Genomic DNA, 19,743 nt, shown 5'->3' with positions numbered 1-19,743 from the left:
AACAAGCTATTTTCAGAGCTTTTAATCATAAAAGAAATGTTTAATATTACCAAATGCTTTTTAATTATCAAGTGAAAGAATCATATGTTTTTTATCCTTTATTCTGTTGATATGATGTAATACATTGATTGATTTATTTATGTTTAAACATCTTTACATCCCAGGGATTAATCCTACTTGGTCATAATAAATGGATATTTCAAATCTATTGTTGAATTTGGTGTTCTAGTATTTAATTGAGAATTTTTGCATTAATATTTATCAGAGATATCAGCCTGTAGTTTTTGTTTTTGATGTGTCTTTGTCTCATTTTTGACATCAGTAATACTAGCTTTGTAGAGTGAGCTTGGAAGTATTTTCTTCTCCTCCATTGTATGAAATAATTTGAATAGGATTGCTATTAATTCTTCTTTAAACATTTGGTAGAAGTCAGCAGTTAAAGCAATGGATCCTGCACTTTTCTTTACTGGGAGACTTTTTGTTATGGCTTTGATCTTGTTACTTGTTATTGCCCTGTTCAGTTTTTGGATTTCTTCTTATTTCAGTCTTGTTAGGTTGTATGTATCTAGGAATTTGTCCACTTCTTCTAAATTTTCAAATTTATTGGCATATAGTTGCTCGTAGTAGCAAATGATGATCCTTTGAATTCCTGCAGAATCGGTTTTAATATCTTTTTTCATTTCTGATTACATTTATTTAGATATTCTTTTTTCTCTTAGTCTGTCTGAATGTCTATCAATTTTGTTTAACTCCTCAAAAAATCAACTTTTTGTTTATCTTTTGTATAGTTTTTTTTTAATTTCAATTTTATTTATTTCTGCTCTGACCTATATTATCTTTTTACTTCTACTGATTTTGGGTGTAGTTTACTCTTGTTTTTCTAGTTGTTTAAGATGCATTGTTAAATAGTTTCTTGGAAGTTTTTTCTCCTGTGGTGTAGGCACTTATAACTATAAACTTCCCTGTTAGTACTGCTTTTCCTGTATCCCATAGATTACCATTTGTTTAAGAATTTTTTCAAGATTATTTTTAATTCCTTCATTGCCCACTGGTTACATAGGAGCGTATTTTTAAATTTCCATGTAAGTTGTGTTGTTTCCAAAATGTCTATTGTTATTGATTTCTAGTCATTTTATTTTGTCCAGAGAAGATGCTTGACATTATTTCATGTTCTTTCAATGTTTTAAGACTTGTTTTATGACTTAGCATATGGTCTGCCCTTGAGAATAATTCATGTGTTGAGAAAAAGAATGTATTCTGCAGGTCTGGGATGAAATTATCTGTGAATATCTACTAGATTCATTTGGACTATAGAAGAGATTAAGTCTGATGCTGATTTTTTGTCTGGAAGATTTGTCCATATGAAAGTGAGGTGTTGAAGTCTCCAGTTATTATTGTATTAGGGTCTATATCTCTCTTGAGCTCTAATAATAGTTGTTTTATATATTGCAGTGCTCCAGTGTTGGGTGCATGTTTTCAAAATTCTTATATCTTCTTGCTGAGTTGGCCGCTTTGTCATTATGTAATGACCTTGTTTTTGTCTCCTTACAGTGTTTGTCTTACAATCTATTTTGTCTGATGTAATTGTAGTGACTCCTGCTCTTTTTCAGTTTCCACTGGCATGGAATATATTTTCCCATCCCTTTATTTTTAGTCTATGTGTGTCTTTATAAGTGAAGTGTGTTTCTTAAAGACAATAGAGCATCCTATACAGCCTGTGAAACCATGAACCAATAAAACCTCTTTTCTTTATAAATTACCCAGTCTTTGGTTCTTTTTTATAGCAATGAGAGAACTGACTAATAAAAACAATTTAATCAGTTTACATTTAATGTTATTATTGATTAGTGGAGACATACTCTTACCATTTTGTTTTCTGGTTGTTCTGTGGTCTTTTCGTCCTTTCTTTCTTCTTATCTTCCTCAAGTGAAGGTGATTTTCTCTGGTGATATAATTTATTTTTTGCTTTTTAGTTTTTGTAAATCTATTGTATGTTTTGTTGGTTTGAGGTTACCATGAGGCTTGCACGTACTATCTTATAACTCATTATTTTTAACCTAATAACGATTTAACACTACTTACATGAACAAACAAGCAAAAATCAAAGTAATAAAAACTCTACGCCTTAACTTTATCTCCATGCTTTTTTACTTTTTCTTGTTTCTATTTATAGCTTACCGTACCAGGTCTTGAAAAGTTGTTGAAGTTATATTTTTGATTGGTTCATCATTTAGTGTTTCTACTTAGAATAATAGTTCACATACCACAGTTATGGTGTTAGACATTATGTTATGCTGCATATTTACTATTAGCAGTGAGTTTTGTACCTTTAGGTGATAATTTATTGTTCAATAATGTTCTTTTCTTTCCATTTGAAGCACTTCCTTTAGCATGTCTTATAGGATGGGTTTGGTATTGATGACATTCCTTAGCTTTTGTTTGTCTCACTAAGTCTCCATTTCTTCTTCATGTTTGAAAGGTGTTTTTCCTGCATATACTATTCTAGGGTAAATTTTTTTTTTTTTCCTTCAGCACTTTAAATATGTTATGCCATGCGTGCCTGTAAGGTTTCCAGTAAAAACTTCGCTGCCAGAATTTCAGAGTGCCACTCTATCTTAATTATCTTGCTGCTTTTAGGATCATTTTTTTATCTTTGACCTTTGAGAGTTTGATTATTAAATGCTTTGAGGTAGTCTTCTTTGGATTAAATCTGCTTGGTGTTCTACAACCTTCTTGTACTTGGATATATCTTTCTCTAAGTTTGATAAGTTATCTGGTATTATTCCTTTGAATGCACTTTCTACTTCATCTCTTTCTCTATCTCCTCTTTAGGGCCCATAACGGATATGCTTTTTTGGGTCTATTTTCCATGTTCTGTAGGCTTGTTTTATTGTTTTATGTTCTTTTTTTTTTTTCATCTCCTCTGACTGTGTATTTTCAAATAACCTGTCTTCAAGTTCACTAATCCTTTGTTTTGCTTGATAAATTCTGCTATTAAAGGATTCTTATTCATTCTTCAGTATACCAATTGTATTTCTCAGCTACAGAATTTCTACTTCATTATTTTCAATTATTTCAATGTCCTTGTTAAATTTATCTGATAAAATTATGAATTCCTTCTTTGTATTATCTTGAATTTCTATGAGTTTCCTCAAAACAGCTATTTTGAATTCTCTGTCTGAAAGTTCACATATCTCTCTCCAGGAATGGTTCCTGGTGCCTTATTTAGTTCACTTGGTGAGGTCATGTTTTCCTGGATGGTGTTGATACTAGTAGATATTTGTCGGTCTGGGCATTGAAGAGCAAAGTATTTATTGTAGTCTTGGCTGTTTGGGCTTATTTGCAGCTATCCTTCTTGGGAAGGGTTTCCAGGCATTTAAAAGAACTTGATTATTGTGATATAAGCTGTGTCTGCTTTAGGGAGGACCCCAAGCCCAGTAATGCTGAGGTTTTTGCAGACTCGTAGAGGTACCACCTTAATGGTCTTGAACAACATCCAGGAGAATTGTCTGGATTTCCAGGTAGAGATTCTTGTTCTATTGGTTATTTTCTCCCAAACATACAGTCTCCTTCTCTGTTCTGAAACAACTAAATCTAGGTTTGGAGTGGCATGAGCAGCTCTGTGGCCTCCAGAACTATGACTACATTGGGTTACACCTGAAGCCAGCACATTTCTGAGTCTTGCCCAAGGTCTGCTATAATTACTCCCTGACTACTGCCCATGTTTGCCCATGGGGCTCTACAATCAGCAGGCAGCAAAGCCAGCAAGGCCTGTGTCCTTCCTTTCAGGGTGGTGAGGTCCCCCAGGCCCCAGAGGTGCCATCCAGGAGTCAGAGACTAGAGCCAAAACTCGTAAAGGCTACTTGGTGTTCTATCATATAGTGGCTGAGGTGTCACTCAAACCACAAGACAGTCTTTCCCACTCTTTCCTCACATTTCCAAATACAGGGGAGCCTCAACCCATAGCCACAACCACTTCAGGCCCACAGGGAGTACTGCCAGACTACTGCCAATGTTTCCTTAAGGCCCAAGGGCACTTTAATCAGCTTCTATTGAATTCTGCCTGACCTGGGATTCAACCTGCAGGACAGTGGGCTCCTCTCTGGCCAAGGGCAGGTTCAGGAATGCTCTCCAAGAGTCAAGTCCTGGAACCAAGGACCTCAAGAGTCTACTTAGTGTGTTAACCCCTGTGATCTCTCTGGTATCTGAAACCAGCAAGACTTGGAGACTCACCCAAGGCTCTCAGTGTAGTACCTGGGTATCAATATTATTGTTTATTGTTGATTAATAAGAGACATACCAGTCTGATGATTGATTTTTAATTTTTACCAAACGATTTATGCACAAAGTTGTAAAAATAAGATTACATCAAAAATCTCATATTGAAAATGAGTTTTTCTCTGCTTGTTATTACTGCTTTCTGGAGGCAAGCATTTACAACTCTTTTTAGGTATTTCTTCCATTTACCTCCATATTTCTAATGCTTTTAAGTAGAGATTGATCCTGTGATCCTGCTAGTTTTTATTCCTGAAATACTTCATTTTATTCAACTTCACTTTATTGCACTTCACATATTTTGGTGTTTTTTTTTTTTTCAAATTGAAAGTTTGTTGCAATCCTGCATCAAACAAGTCTATTGACATCAGTTTTTCAAAAATATGTGCTCACTTTATGTCTCTGTGTCACATTTTGCTAATTCTCACAATATTTCAGACTTATTCATTGTTATTGTATCTGTGATAGTGACCTGTGGTTAGTGATCTTTGATGTTACTATTGTAATTGATTCGACTTGCCACTATCCATGCCCATATAATATGTGGAACTTAATCAATAAAATTGTGTGTGTTCTGAATGCTCCGCCAACCAGCTATTGCTACACCTCCCTCCTTGGGCCTTCCTATGTCCTGAGACAGAACAACATAGAAATTAAGACAATTAATAACCTTACAATGACCTCTAGGTGTTTGAGTGAAAGAAAGAGTCACATATCTCATTTTAAATCAAATTTTAGAAATGATTAAGTTTAGTGAGGAAGGCATATCAAGAGCCAAGGTAAGTCAAAACTAAGCATCTTGCATTCAATAGTTAACCAAGTTGTGAATGCAAAAAGAAAGTACTTGAAGATAATTAAGAGTCCTACTTCAGTGAACACACAAATAATAACAAAGTGAAACAGACTTATTGCTAATATAGAGAAAACTTCAGTAGCCCGGTTAGAAGATCAAAGCAGCCATAATGTTCCCTTAGGCCAAATGTAATCTAGAGTAAGGCCCTACCTCTCTGTCATTCTATGATAACTAAGAGAGGTGGGAAAGCTGCAAAAGAAAAAATGCTGTAGAATTTAGTTCATGGGGTTTAAAAAAAGAAGCTGGTTTCATTACCTAAGTGCAAAGTGAAGAAGAAAGTGCTGATGTAGAAGGTGCAACAAATGATCCAGGAAATCTAGCTAAGATAAGTATAAGAGTGGCTACATTAGTCAAAGTCAATTTTTCTTAATCCATTAAATGCAACAGAAACTTAACACGTAATGTAATACGTTGTTTGACAATCACAGTTTGTAAATATTGGAATGTCTTTATTTCTTCATTAATATTTAAATGTATTCTAAATTTACTTGACCAAAATAATTAATTATACATTAAGAAAGTCTGTGAAATATATAATTTTTTGTGAGTAACAGATATTATTGTAGCATTCATCCAGGCTAGACTTCAGGCCTCAGTATTACAGTTCAAACTGCATGTTTGTTTGTTTAATAAAAAATAGACATTAGGCATTTCTCTTTACTTAGGATACTAATCTAGCTCCTTCTTTTTAACTTCTACCTGTATTCTACTCATTTATTTTATTAAGAATTACAATTACTTGAACAAGTATTTTTTCTTTTATTACACAATAACCATGCCTCTTACTTTATATTTGTATGGATCTTATAGTCTAGCCTTAACCACAAATACATAGCTATAACATAACAATGAATACTTTCATTTTTTCTACATATAGTTTGTTTTATTATAAATTCATCGGCTTATTAATACTTTCACCATAAAAGATGTGGAAATTTTCAGTGAAAGGACCAGGAACTCCTCAAAAATAACATCTTACTGAATCAATGCAATGCTGTTTGGAAACACAGAAGCAGAAGTGGCTTTTTTTCTCCCCTTAATAATGTGTTTCACTATCTGCCCCAGCAGAAGGGACAAAATGTTTATTGTTATTTAAGGATTCTAAGTTTGCTTCATCCATGACACTTCCATTTTCTGATGCATTGGCATCTTTCTCTTGAAATTTTTTCTTCATGGCATAAATTAATATAATATATAAAACAAGTGATGAGACTCTTAACACTGAAGACAAGCCCAAGTAGACCTTTCTGTGGAAATAGACAAAATAAAACGATAAATCATTTTAAATTGTCTATAATAACTTACAACATTTTCTCCAGTATCCGGATCCTAAAGAAAAAAATAAAATTAGAGATAAAATATTAAGACAATAATTCTAATAATTATTTGTATTGGGGCATAATGATAGATATTAATAGGGTTATGAAGCCATAGAAACTATGCTCCAGTTGCCTCTGGCCTTCTTCATAGCAGGAGAAAAATATACAACCCAAGTCCTCTTAAGCCATCCCACCCCACCTACAGTTGGGAGGAGAAACTGAGAAGTATGTTTGAAATTTATAATCCAGAGGTTACTCGATTATAACTAAAATAATTAAACCTAAATATAGGCCTGTGGAATGCTACCCGTTCTCCAGCACCTTACACCATATTAATAAAAGCTTATCAAAGCAGTTCCTTTTACCCAATGCATTATGCTTAACTGTAATGAAAAAAATTGCCAGTCATACCAAAAGTGAAAAAAACTTAGATTGAAAAGAATAAGCAAGCTTAAAACCAGATCTAGATATGTCAGGGATGTGGAAATTTTCAAAATGGAATTTAAAACAACTATGATTAATATGTTAAGGGTTCTAATCAATAAAGTAGTCGGCATTCAAGAACAGATGGGCAATGTAAGTATAAAAATAAAAATTTTAAGGCTCCGAGAAAAACGCTAAAAATAAAAAATTTTGTAGCAGAAATAAAGAATGCCTTTGATGGGTTTATTAGTAGGTAGAACACAGCTGACGAAGACTCTCTAATTTGAGGATATATCCATGAAGGCCTCCAAAACTGAAAAGCAAAGAGAAACAAGACTAAAAAGCAAGCCAATTGATATTATATAAAAATTTTGAGACAATTATATAAGTGTGTGTATGGAAAGGTTAGAAGGATAACAAAGAGAAAAGGAGCAAAATAAATATTTTGTAAAAATAATTACTGGCCAGGTGCAGTGGCTCACACCTGTAATCCCTGCACTTTGGGAGGCTGAGGTGGGCGGATCACTAGGTCAGGAGTTAGAGACCAGCGTGACCAACATGGTGAAACCCCATCTATACTAAAAATACAAGAACTAGCCAGGCGTGGTGGTGGGTGCCTGTTATCCCAGCTACTCGGGAGGCTGAGGCAGGAGAATCACTTGAACTCAGGAGGCAGTGAGCCAAGATCACACCACTGCACTTCAGCCTGGGCATCAGAGTGAGACTCCATCTCAAAAAAAAAATATATTACTAAGAATTTCTCTTAAATTAATGTCAGACACTAATCACAGATTCGGGAACCTTAGAAAATGCTAAGAATTTATCCTTTGAGTTACAAACAATTCAACTACACTTCCTAAGTTATTTTAAAATATACAAATAAGTTATTACTGATCAGAAAAACTACCTGTAGGTGTGTTATTTTCAAATTACAGAAAGTCAGAGATAAAGAAAACTTTATCCTGAAACTAACCAGAAAAAAAAAACAAATTTTATCTATAGAGGAGAAAATATGTCCGGCTTCTCTTCAGAAACCATGCAAGCAAGAAGAGAGTGGAGTGAAATATTTAAAGTCCTAAGAGAAAAAAATCACCAACTTAAAATTCTGTACTCTGTGAAATTCTTTTAAAAGTAAAGTAGAAATAAAGACATTCTCAGACAAACAACAATTGAAGAAATGTTTCTCCAGTACATCTTCCTTGTAAGAAATGTTAAGAGAAGCTTTTTAGAGAGACTCATATAGGTCGGAAACTTGACATACACAAAGAAAGGTAAAATAAAAATTCGTAATTATATAGTCATATAAAATCAGAGTCATAGAGACTATTCAGCTGACCACAACAGAAGAAAAAAGAATGGAAGACAAAAATAGGTCAAAGAACAAGTATAACTAATAGAAAATAGTAAAATTATGATCAACATTAGTCTAACAACATCAGTAGTCACTTTTAATGTCAGTGATCTAAATCCACCAATTAAAAGACTGAATTTGTTAAAGGATTAAAAAGAAGAAACAAACTATATGTAGCCTCTGAGAAATCTACTTTAAAGATGTATAGATTAAAAGTAATTAGGTGCAGGAAGATATATCATGCTACCACTGATAAAAATAAAAATAGTCAAGTTCTTTTCAAGATGGCTGACCAGGGACATCAAATTACAGTTCTCCTCAGAAAGAAGATCAAGGTTACTGGTGAATAAGGAAGTTCCAAATGAAAAACTGAGGAAAGAGAGCCAGGAACTGTTAAAGTGCCCATAAAGAAGAAGCTGTGGTGCAGTAAAGAAACGCAGTAAAAGTCTGGCAATAATCAACCCCAGAGAACCCTGTGAAAACACAGCTAAAAGTGCTTCTCTGCTCCCCTCACATGTCTGATAATCTGCTGACCACCAAATTGTTGGGAATTTCCTCTGCCCTCTTGACCCAGGGTAATGCTATTGGTAGCAATTTGGGAACTCCCCAGGGATAGACAAGTGGGTGGCCAGCCTGCACAGGTACGGCTGCACCACCTTCCCATCTGAAGGAAGGAGGTGCCACACTGTTTGTGCATCTGTGGTATGCCACTGCCCTGCCTGAGGATTCTCCATCTTTGAGCCACCACACCACCAAATTTCTGGCAGACATATCCAACCAACTTCTCTGACTTTGGCAGGTACAGGGGTCAGTGGACTTTGGGGAAACAGCAGGACCTCTGGAGATCTAACTCTCAATGCGTTCTTCCCCTAAGAGAGTGGGGACTGTAGCCCACTATATCTTTCCTTGGGACAAAGAGAACATGGGTACAGCAACAATTACTAAAGGAGGCAGTACCAACACTCAGGAATGAATCTGGATAGACGGTAATTTCCCACCCTCTCCACCGTACACTGTTGTGGATACAGCAGTGGTTCTTCCTGCTGAGGACTGGCATGTGTGCACTCAGATAAAGCATCTTTTATGTTTTTTGCAGGAGTTGCAGCCCAGATAAAAGTGAGCCTGCACTGCTTGGGCTTACATGAAGGGCGGGGTCCAGCTACCCCTCCCTACACATAACAGTAGTATCCTGGCAGTGGAGGACAAACCGGTCATGGAGATGCCTGCTCTGGACTTGGGAAAGAGGCTCCACCCTGAATCCATTTCTATGATAGTCACTAGAGGGGCATGCCTGCAGCCTGCAGCTGCACTGTGGCCAGGAAACAGAGGACAAGGACTTTGTGGACTGAAGGTCACGAGCCCTGTAACAGGGGCATGAGAGTGAGGCAGATTATGTTTCTGCCAGCTGAGAATGAGAAACTGGTGAACCTCCCCGGCCCATTTCCACCAAATTTTACATACCCATACATGATTTCTTTATACCACATCCCATCAGGGCCAGGGAAAGTGCTTCAACTAAATTTCAGTCTAACTGAGGACAAATTGGCTCTCACTCTTAAGTACCATCTACTGGATTGCAGCCTGAACTCTCCACCAAATTAAAAACGTGCCACCGGAAGAACTTAGAGCTAGCCCCCAAGATAAAATTCCTGAGACCTCCATACCCTCAGCCCCATAAGAGATAGTGTATCAGATCATATATCCAATACATCACAACAACAAGTAACATCTAAGAAAACCACTGCACAGAATCTATCCACAACCAAGGGAACCCTACTAAGCCTCGGCCTTATGAAACCCAGAACTGAGGCCAAACCATCACGCACAACATACACCACAGTCATATCCTCAAGGGAAGAAATAATAAAAAATTTAAAATGTCCTATTCGAACTACAGAAAATTCAAAATAACAAGTGTCAGCTTTCTCAAATGAGAAGAAATCAGCACAAGAACTCTGGCAGAACAAATAGCCAGAATATCTTGACAACTCCAGAGGGTCACACTAGCTCTCTAGCAATGGACATTAATCATATTGAAAAGTTTGAAATGACAGATAAGGATTCAAAATATAAATTGCAAGAAAACTTAATAAGATCCAAGGGAAAGTTGAAAACCAATAAATGAAACCGGAAAAACAATTTAGGATATGAAAGGTGAGATGGACATATTAAGAAGAAAACCAATAGAACTTCTGGAATTAAAAAAGTTACCAAAAGAATTTCAAAATATAGTTAGAAACTTTGACAATAAATTAGACTAAACATAAAAAATAATTAAAGATATTTGTGATAGTTAATATATTGAGTGTCAACTTGATTGTACTGAAGGATGCAGAGTATTGATCCTGGATGTGTCTGCGAGGGTGTTGTCAAAGGAGATTAACAATTGAGTCAGTGGGCTGGGAAAGGCAGAACTACCATTAATGTGAGTGGGCACCATCTAATTAGCTGCCAGCATGGCCAGAATATAAAGCAGGCAGAAAAACATGAAAAGACTAGACTGGCTTAGCCTCCCAGCCTACATCTTTCTCCCATGCTGGGTGCTTCCTGCCCTCAAACATCAAGTTTTTCAGCTTTGGAACTTGAATTGGCTTCCTTGCTCCTCAGCTTGCAGATGGCCTATTGTAAAACCTTGTGATCTTGTGAGTTAATACTCCTTAATACACTTCCATGTTTTATATATATATATATATATATGATATATATGAGATATATATATGATTGTGTGAGTTAACACTCCTTAATATGCTGCTATATATATAAAATCATATTATATATATTCTATTAGTTCTCTATATGTGGATTATATATAATATGATATATAGGATATATATAATCTATGTATATCATATTTTATACATATATATATATTCTATTAGTTCTATCCCTCTAGATAACCCTGACTAACACAATCTCGAAACTGGTCTTTCAAATTAACACAGTCATAAAAAAAAAAAAAAAGAAAACAGAAGGTAAAAAAATGAGTGATGCCTTTGAGAAACATAGAGCTATTTAAAGAAACAAGACGTATGATTATTAGCACTAATGAGAAAAAAGAAAAAGTAAGCAACTTAGAAAACACAGTTGTGGGAATAATTCAGAAATTAAAAAATAATCTTGCTAGAGCGCTTCACATCCGTATACAAGAAATTCAGAGAATACCTATGAGATACTATACAAAACAACCATTCTAAAGGAATATAGTCATCAGACTGGCTACGTTCAGCACGAAAGAACAAATCTTAAAGGCAGCTAGAGAAAAGGGCCAAATTATTTATGAAGGAAATACCATTAGACTAAAGGTGAACTTCCCAGCAGACACATTGCAAGCTAGAAGAGATTGGGGGCCTATTGTTAGACCTACAAAATAATAATAATAATAATGACAGCCAAGAACCTCATAACCTCCCCAATGAAGATTTGTAAATAAAGTAGAAATAAAGTATTTCCCAGACCAGTAAACGCTAAGGAAATATGTCACCACCAGATCAGTTTTAGAAAAAATGCTCAAAGGAGTTCAAAACAGGAAACAAAGACCGATACTAGCTGCCATAAAAGCACACATAATTACAAAGCCTACAGATCCTATTAAGTAACTACACAATGGCATCTACAAAGCAACTAACTAACAACAGTATGGGAGGTACAAAGTTTCACATATCAATATTAACTTTGAATGTAAATTGCCTAAATGCTCCATATAAGAGACATAGAGTAGCAAAGTGGATTTAAAAGAAAAAAAAGACAATCTGCTGCTGCCCTTAAGGAATCCATCTCATATGTAAGGACACCCATAGACTTAAAGTAAAAGGATGAAGAAAGATCTATCTTTCAAATGGAAAGCAAAAACAAGCTGAAATTCCTCTCTTTGTATCAAATAAAATAGACCTTAAACAAACAAGAGTGTCAAAAAAACCCAAATAAATGCATTATATATTGATAAAGCATTTAATTCTACAAGATTTAACTAATCTAAATATATACAGACTCAATACTGAAGCAATCATATTTATAAAATAAATACTACCAGACCTAAGCAAAGAGACAGAAAGTAATACATTGAGAAATAAGCTTCCACACCAGACTGACAGCACTAGGCAGGCACAGCATCATGGCCAAAAGCTAAAAAAAAATTTCGACTTGAACTAGACTCTTTACCAAGTGGATCTAATAGATTTCTAGATAATACTTCATCCCAAAGTCAGAGAAAATGCATTTTTTATCTGTTTATAAAACATTCTCTAAAACTAACCACATTCTAAGTCATAAGTCACAATACATTTTTTAAAAAATCAGAATTATAACAAACATCTTCAAGAACCACAGTGGAATAAAAATAGAAATCAATATCAAGAGCAACTCTCAAAACTACACAATTACAAGAAACCTATATAACTTAGCCCTGAATTACTTTTGGGTAAATAACAAAATTAGGGCAAAACACAATTTTTTTGTTTTAAACAAACGAAAATCGAGACAAAGTATATTAAAACCTGTAGGATATAGCATAAACAGCGTAAAGTGGAAAGCTTATTGCACTAAATGCTTATGAAATTGTCCCTGCAAAATTGTAACTGAGACAATGAAAGAGATCTGATCTAACCAACTGCATCTTGCTTCTATCCTCCAAGCTGTTCTTGTTCATTTCTGGGTGTAAGCTGAACTAATTCTGGGAGAAATTTAGTTTACAGCTTTGAGTTTAAAACCAAGACAGTAACAGTCCTTTCCCAAAACAAACCAGCTTCTTGCCTGGGAAACAGACTACTTTTGTAGGACTAACAAATTAGCCAAAAGATTAGAAACTACGATTTAGGAGTAATGCATCTGGAGGCTACAAGATTCTGACTCTACCAAAATTGCTCCTGAGGGTAACAGCACTATTGTAAAACCTAAGATCAATACCTGATATATTTTGCAGATCCTGAAATTCACAGATGAGCTCATACCACCCAGACTGATAAACTGACTTATCTCAAGCTGTGGCGCCCTCCCAGGAAGTGACTCAGGACAGTATTAACACCCTATGATTTCATCTCTGACCTGACCAATCAGAACTCTTGACTCACTGCTCCCCGCCTACCCACCAAATTATCTTTAAAAACTCCAGTCCTCAAATTCTCAGAGAGAATGATTTGAGTAATAACAAAACTCTGGGGTCCTGCCCAGCTGGCTCTGCATGAATTACTGTTTATTGCAATTCCCCTGTTTTGATTAGTAACCTCTTTCTTGATAAATAAGCTCTAGTGGGCCAGGTGAACCTGTTAGGTGGTTACACACTTGGGGTCTCATCTGGGATTGCCCTTCTGCCTACCTGCCCGTGGTTCAGTAGCCCTGCTCTGGTGATGGATCCAGAGGCCAACTCAAGTGGCTGCCTAGTTCTCTTGGACTGTGGGCTGACTTTGGCACTACTGGCAGGGTGCTGCTGGCGCAATGCGCATGGATTTAATTGCAATGGAGAAATAGTTCCTGGAAATAATGTCTGTCTCTAAACTAATTTGGTGAGTATTCTAGGCACTGCCAACACCTCCTTCCTTCTCCCAATTGGTTTGGCTCATCTGGGGATCATGATTTGGCTTCTTTAGGGGCCTTGGTTTGGCTTCTTTGGGGCCCTTGGGTTTTTTTTTTTTTTTTTTTTGAGGTCTCAGTTCAGCTCTTTTGGAGGTGTTGGTTAGCTCTCTCTAATTAGTAGGAACAGTCTTGGTTCAGGAGATTTCTCTTCAATCAAAAAGATTTCAGGGAGATTTCTTAGGTGGAGAATAGAAGGTTCGTTCGGGAGGAATACTCAGAATTCTTGGTTAGAAGTTGTGGTTTGGAAGGTCTTCTGTCTTGTTTTTGTTGTGTGTGTGTGTTTGTACATGTGGAGGAAACCTCTAAAGAAACTACTGATGGAAGTCTAGGCCATCTAACTCAGAAAACCCTCATTATTTGTTTGGTCACATTCAGTGAGTCCTGAAGGAAGCTCAAAAGGCCTGACTTGGGGTGACTGTCCACTTCTTCATCTTGCCCAGAGAACTGAATTCCCAGTTGGAGGTTATCTCTCCAAATCTTAAGTGGCTCAGAGATGACAGGGACCAATGAAAGAAAGTTTGAGCCTTGCCGGGTCAATATTGGATGCTGAATGAGGTGACAAATGTCTGCTTTGTTATGTGTATTTTGCTAGGCTGGGGTGGAAAATGTTAATTTGATTCCTCATGAACCCCATTGGGCAGCATCTTGCAAAAATGAGAAGCTTTTGCCTATGGTTTTACAAAACAGAAAAGGATAATTTTCTTTTGTGAAGTGGCTTGGCCCCCAAAGCTACAGTGCAATGAGTAGGGTCATCAAAAGCCACTCTATTCTTCCAGAAGTGCAGAGAAAGGGAATCCGGAAACGTGATATGCTGGCAAAAGGGGTAAGAATTTCTTACCACCAAGCTTCTGGTCTCTGTCTCTGTCTTTCTCCCTCTCTCTCTCTCTCTCTCTGTCTCTCACTCTCTCCCATTCTCTCACTCTGTGTGTGTGTGGTCTGACTAATAGAAAAACGAATTTTTCAGACTCATCTTAGGCTTTAGCAAATCTGGTGTACTTTGTCCTAAGAATTTGTCTTTTAGTGTTGTTCTGTAATGGAGAGGGGTATCATAGGAAAGAATGTAGAAAGTAGCCTTAGGATTCCTATAAGCCTACTTTTTAAGCCAGCCTTTCAGGCTGGTCAGTTACAAATTTTGCTGTGTGTTCCTGAAACCCATACTGGATGAGATTTCCCTCTCATCTTCTTTTATGTCCTTGGGAGCTTGACCTTGTAACCATGTGGCAGTACTTACTCTTGGTCTCTACCATCTAGAGGACAGGTATTTTGTGGTTAATGTTAGCCCTAAAAATTATCTTGAACAGTTAAAAGCCTTTGCAAGCTTGAAATTGGTTGCACTAAAATCCTTCTGGGAAAGGTAATGAAGACTAACCAATGCTGTAGCTCAGAAACTAAAGGTTTGTCTTTTCACAATGGTGGCCTGGGACTCAATTCTTGGCCCAGGGAATGAGTGCTTTCTGATTTGATATTCTTGTGACTTTTGCCATTTGTTGATTCTCTACTCCTCCGTGACCAACTTCTGGCTTCTCTTCTTGAATTTTCGTTTCTCTGAGTTACCTTTGAAGATTCTAGATCTTGTAAAAACTACTCACTGCCTATTTGAAAATAGTTCATACACTCATGGTTAAGTTACAACCTTAGTTAAGGCTTATATATTTCACCTAGGTGATTACTATTTGCAAAGAAGTTCAAAAACCAGAAATATTGGCTGTTTGGCCTTGCTAAAGTCAGATAACAAGAGATATAAAGGATTTTTTTTTTAAAGGACGCTATGGCTAAAATCACCTTAATTAAAAATGGATATCCAAGTGCTCTCCCTCTCTCTTTTTCTCTCCCTCTCTACACACACACACACACACACACACATATACATATATGTGTGTGTATATATACACACATATATACATGTATATAACATGTATATATAGCATATACATATATACATATGTGTCTGTGTGCGTGTGTATATATGTGTGTGTGTGTGTATATATATACACACACATACACAAGGCCTTTGTGCTTTTTCTCTTCTTAGATCTTGTTTTTGGAGAATAACTTTTTGTTTGTTTATTTTTTTCTCACTTGAGTGAATTATTTCCTCAGTCTGTCTTTTTGCTACTCTTGAAGCCCACATGAAAGTATTAAGTTGATTTCTGACAGACTAGGACTCCTTGGGAAAAATGGGGGGTACCATTTTTGGGAAAAAGCTCTGTTTTCCTCATGGAACCCTAGGCATTGAAGGAAGATAGTACTCTCTCAAAATCAAAAGTTCTGCCCTGTTTTACGTTATATTACCTGTTGTTTTTGCCTTCCAGCTGTGCCTGCTTATTAGGCCCTAGAAACTGCTTGCTTTCCTGGCCCTTTACCTCAAAGGTTTCCATGCTGAAGCCACTAATTCAACTAAGAAACTGGCTAATAAAAAAATCTTACAAGTACTGAATCTTTTACTGTCTTTTTGTGTATTTATATGTGTTGTGTGTGACATTTATATATAAAAGAGCTCTGATTAATTGGCTTAAAAACTAAGCACTTAAGTCAAATATTTAGTCAGAGAAATAGATACTTTAATGCCTTTTGGTTCACATGACTTTAGTAATCTTTGGGAAATAAAAACAGTTATAAAGATTATTGGCAAAATAAAAATGTCTTCAAAATTTCAACATTTGATTACTTTAGAACCATTAGATTCTAGGTAAGGCCTGAGGGACATGTTGAGTGATCTATGCTACTTAGCTATTCTGGAAAGAGTCAGACCTTATTTGCACTACTGTCTGGTGTCCTAGGCTCCATACCAAGGATATAATTAAGATCACTAATTATCAGGGTTTTCACCAAAAATAGAAGTTGCTGAGTTAACATTGTAACGTGTAATTAAGATTACTGGAGTAATAGTTTTTCATGCAAGCGTGCAAGGAAAGCAAACTGTGTTTTTGGTAAAAGATTATAAGAAGGCTTAGAAATGTTGTTTTTGCCCAGTTTAGAGGGCTAACGGGATGTCTTAAGTTAGAATACAACTAAAAGTTTGAGCAAGTTGTGAACGGTTTGTGAAAAATTAATCTTGTAAAGGAAATTCTGTGTATAAACGTTAGCTAAGTTAAAGGGGTATTATTCAGTTTTCCATAAATTGAACAGTGTAATAAAAGTATGACAGGGTCTTCTTAAAGCATTGTTCTGCTGTTTAACAAATAAACATTGTAAAGGGATATAATAAGCTTATGAGAATGTTACCATATGCTCAAACTAACTAAAGTTATATAACTTGGTTTATAGGGTTTTTTTTTTTTTTTTTTTAAAGAATTGGGTTTAACATTAATAGTACACTATGCAAAGGTGAAATTTGACTTTCTCTTCTGAACAAAATTTTTGTGTAATATTAAAAGATAATGAAAGGATTTTGTTTGTCTCTTTGGGTAAACGACAGGAAAAAGGGAAGAGGGGAAAGGTAAGAAACAGATTTAGGTGGCCTTATGCTGTTTTTATTAGGTCTTGTTGTTTAGAAAGATAATTCTCTCCTGTATCAATAAGTGCAGGTTTTTGTCTTTTTAAAATTTTTTTGAGTTACCACTTTGACTAAATAAATAACCTGTGATCCTATTTTGTGATACCCAGTGTTTTAAATCTTTGATATTTGACAAACTTTCCAAAATTAAATTATAAGTTATGAGTATGTCTTTTTCTGACCTAATTAATTGTTTAGATATTAGGTTTACTAAAGTCTAAAAATGGCATATTTGTTTTATTTAGCACAAAAATCATACAGGAAGCACTGCCAAATATTAAATGGTGTTTGACTTTCTTTGTACTCTATTTGTATAAATAAGTTATTAGTATATGTTCCAAAATAATGGGAAACTCCTAAAATTCTGATATGACTTAGTGTTATTCATAATTAAAATTGTTATGTAAAATTGTTGTATGTCACAGAATTAACAAAATTCCTAGTGAATTGTGGTTTTAATAGTGGCTTTCTTAAGTTTTTTATCCACAGACAATTATTTTGTTTTGATCCTTTTCAAAAGGCAGTTTAGAATCAGATAGCGGACTCTGACAGGTACTCTTGAATGCAGGCCCCTGATAACTTTAGAAATTGTGCTATTGGAATAGAAGGAAAAAACACAAACTTCTAGGACTCTCACAGAGAGCTGAGATGTTAAACATCGCTAATTCATTTGTTTTTCAGAGTCAATAAACCTTTTTATTTTGAGTATTTACAACTTTTAGCAATTGAGTAAAGTATGCTCCTGGGAGTAAACTTTGGAGCATATTGCTTTCCCTCTAACTAATTTCTCCAGAATTTAAAAACTATTTGTGAGTATTCTCAACTTATGGCAGTATACTTATTTGCATAAGTGCAATAAGAATATGTTTTTTCTTATAACAGGACCTAACTGGATAAACTGGTCATTTTACCAAGGCTTTAACTGGAATGGAATACTTTCTTTGAGGAATAGAAGTTTACTTATAGATCCAATAAAAGCCCCTGGGAAAAGCTGGCCTTATATCTTGTCTATGCATTCTCTGTACAGTGTTCCTGACCTGTGATAAGAATGCCCCTTTCTTCTTGGCACATTTTATCTTGGGACCTTGAGAGGAAGGAAAAATTACCCAACTCCTACAGGTATGTGATGGCACAAAATCACAGGTCAGGAACACTGTACAGAAAACCTGTGGGACTTCAAGGCTTTAAAATTAGAATATAATGTTCCTTATAGAATAAAGTTTCAACATAGCCAATTTTATAAAAGAACCTATATGACAAATAATTATTCCTTTTGCTACTAACTCTGGGAAGAACTTCGTTTATATTATAGAGATTGAAAAAAGAAACAATAAAATCCCTTCTCTAAAACAAGCCCCTTCTTGCCTGGGGACTAGACTGCCTTTGCAGAACGAACAAATTAGCCAGAATATTAGAAATTATGATTTAGGAGCCATGTAGTTGAAGGCTGCAAGATTCTGACCCTACCCAAATTGCTCCTGAAGATAACATCACTATTGTAAAACCTAAGATCAGTACTTGAGACATTTTGTAGACATGCAAGAAGAAATCAGAGAAAATAAAATGATAAATATGTCAAGATGTACAAAGACTGACCCTTTAAATCTTAATGTCTTGGGATGAGCATAAATTAAAGTACATAAGAATAACATATATACTATATATCTATCTTATATATGCATATATATGCATATTAAATATATATAGCACACATATACACTAATGTTATCACAATGGTCTTTGCAGTATATTAAAAATTTGGATACTATAACAGTTATTCAGCAAGAAGAATGCATTAATAAATCAATTAACATAAAAAATTTAAAAATTTCACTTTAGTTCTAACTAAATCTTCACTGAACAAAAAGGAACTAGTATGGCTTAAAAATAGTTTTAGGGTCTTTTTATACTCAAACCATTATAAAGCCATCTCAAAATGTTACATGAATACTTGAAGTTGTGGTCATTGCTTTGGGGAAATTCTGAGGAGCATCTTGCCAGGTGTTCTGGAAATAAATGATGATTTCAATAAAAAACGAACACATTCTTAAAAAAAGTCATTAAGATAAATATATGAAGTTTTCATTTGTAATCTCCTTTCATTTCTTTCTCCCATTTTGTGAGAAATTTTCTATCATTAATATTTAAATAAATTTATGAGAATGCCTATGGGGTACAATTCTGGAAAAAGCTGGATCATTTTATCCATTGGGGATTTTAGATAGTGAATTTACACATTAAATGGAAGGAAGTCTTTTTGGTAAATTTGATCCTAGGTCTTTACTACAGAGATGTATCCTGAACTAATAAACTTCCTCCACTTTCATATAAATGATAGCATGTTCCATACACATTCTTCATGGTTCTTTTTTTTTCATACAAAAATATGTCTTGAAGAAGGTTCCACATTAGTAAACAAATAATTTTTTCTTCTTTTTTCAAGACATCAGACTATTCA

At 35.2% G+C, this 19,743-nt stretch overlaps 1 protein-coding gene across 3 annotated transcripts in view; it reads right to left on the bottom strand.

Annotated features, from left to right (window-relative positions):
• Positions 1–5,556: 5,556 nt before the first annotated feature.
• SLCO1B1 (solute carrier organic anion transporter family member 1B1) overlaps positions 5,557–19,743 on the bottom strand; it is a 120,758-nt gene continuing 106,571 nt past the window's right edge. For all 3 annotated transcript variants that reach the window (XM_077953687.1, XM_077953688.1, XM_077953689.1), the window contains one exon: positions 5,557–6,375. In XM_077953687.1, the coding sequence (XP_077809813.1) occupies positions 6,165–6,375 (211 nt within the window). In that variant the 3' untranslated portion in view covers positions 5,557–6,164. The remainder of the gene's footprint in view (positions 6,376–19,743) is intronic.

This window comes from Macaca mulatta, chromosome 11 (assembly GCF_049350105.2).
Source record: "Macaca mulatta isolate MMU2019108-1 chromosome 11, T2T-MMU8v2.0, whole genome shotgun sequence".
NCBI lineage: Eukaryota > Metazoa > Chordata > Mammalia > Primates > Cercopithecidae > Macaca > Macaca mulatta.
This window is presented reverse-complemented; position numbering and strand designations above follow the sequence as displayed.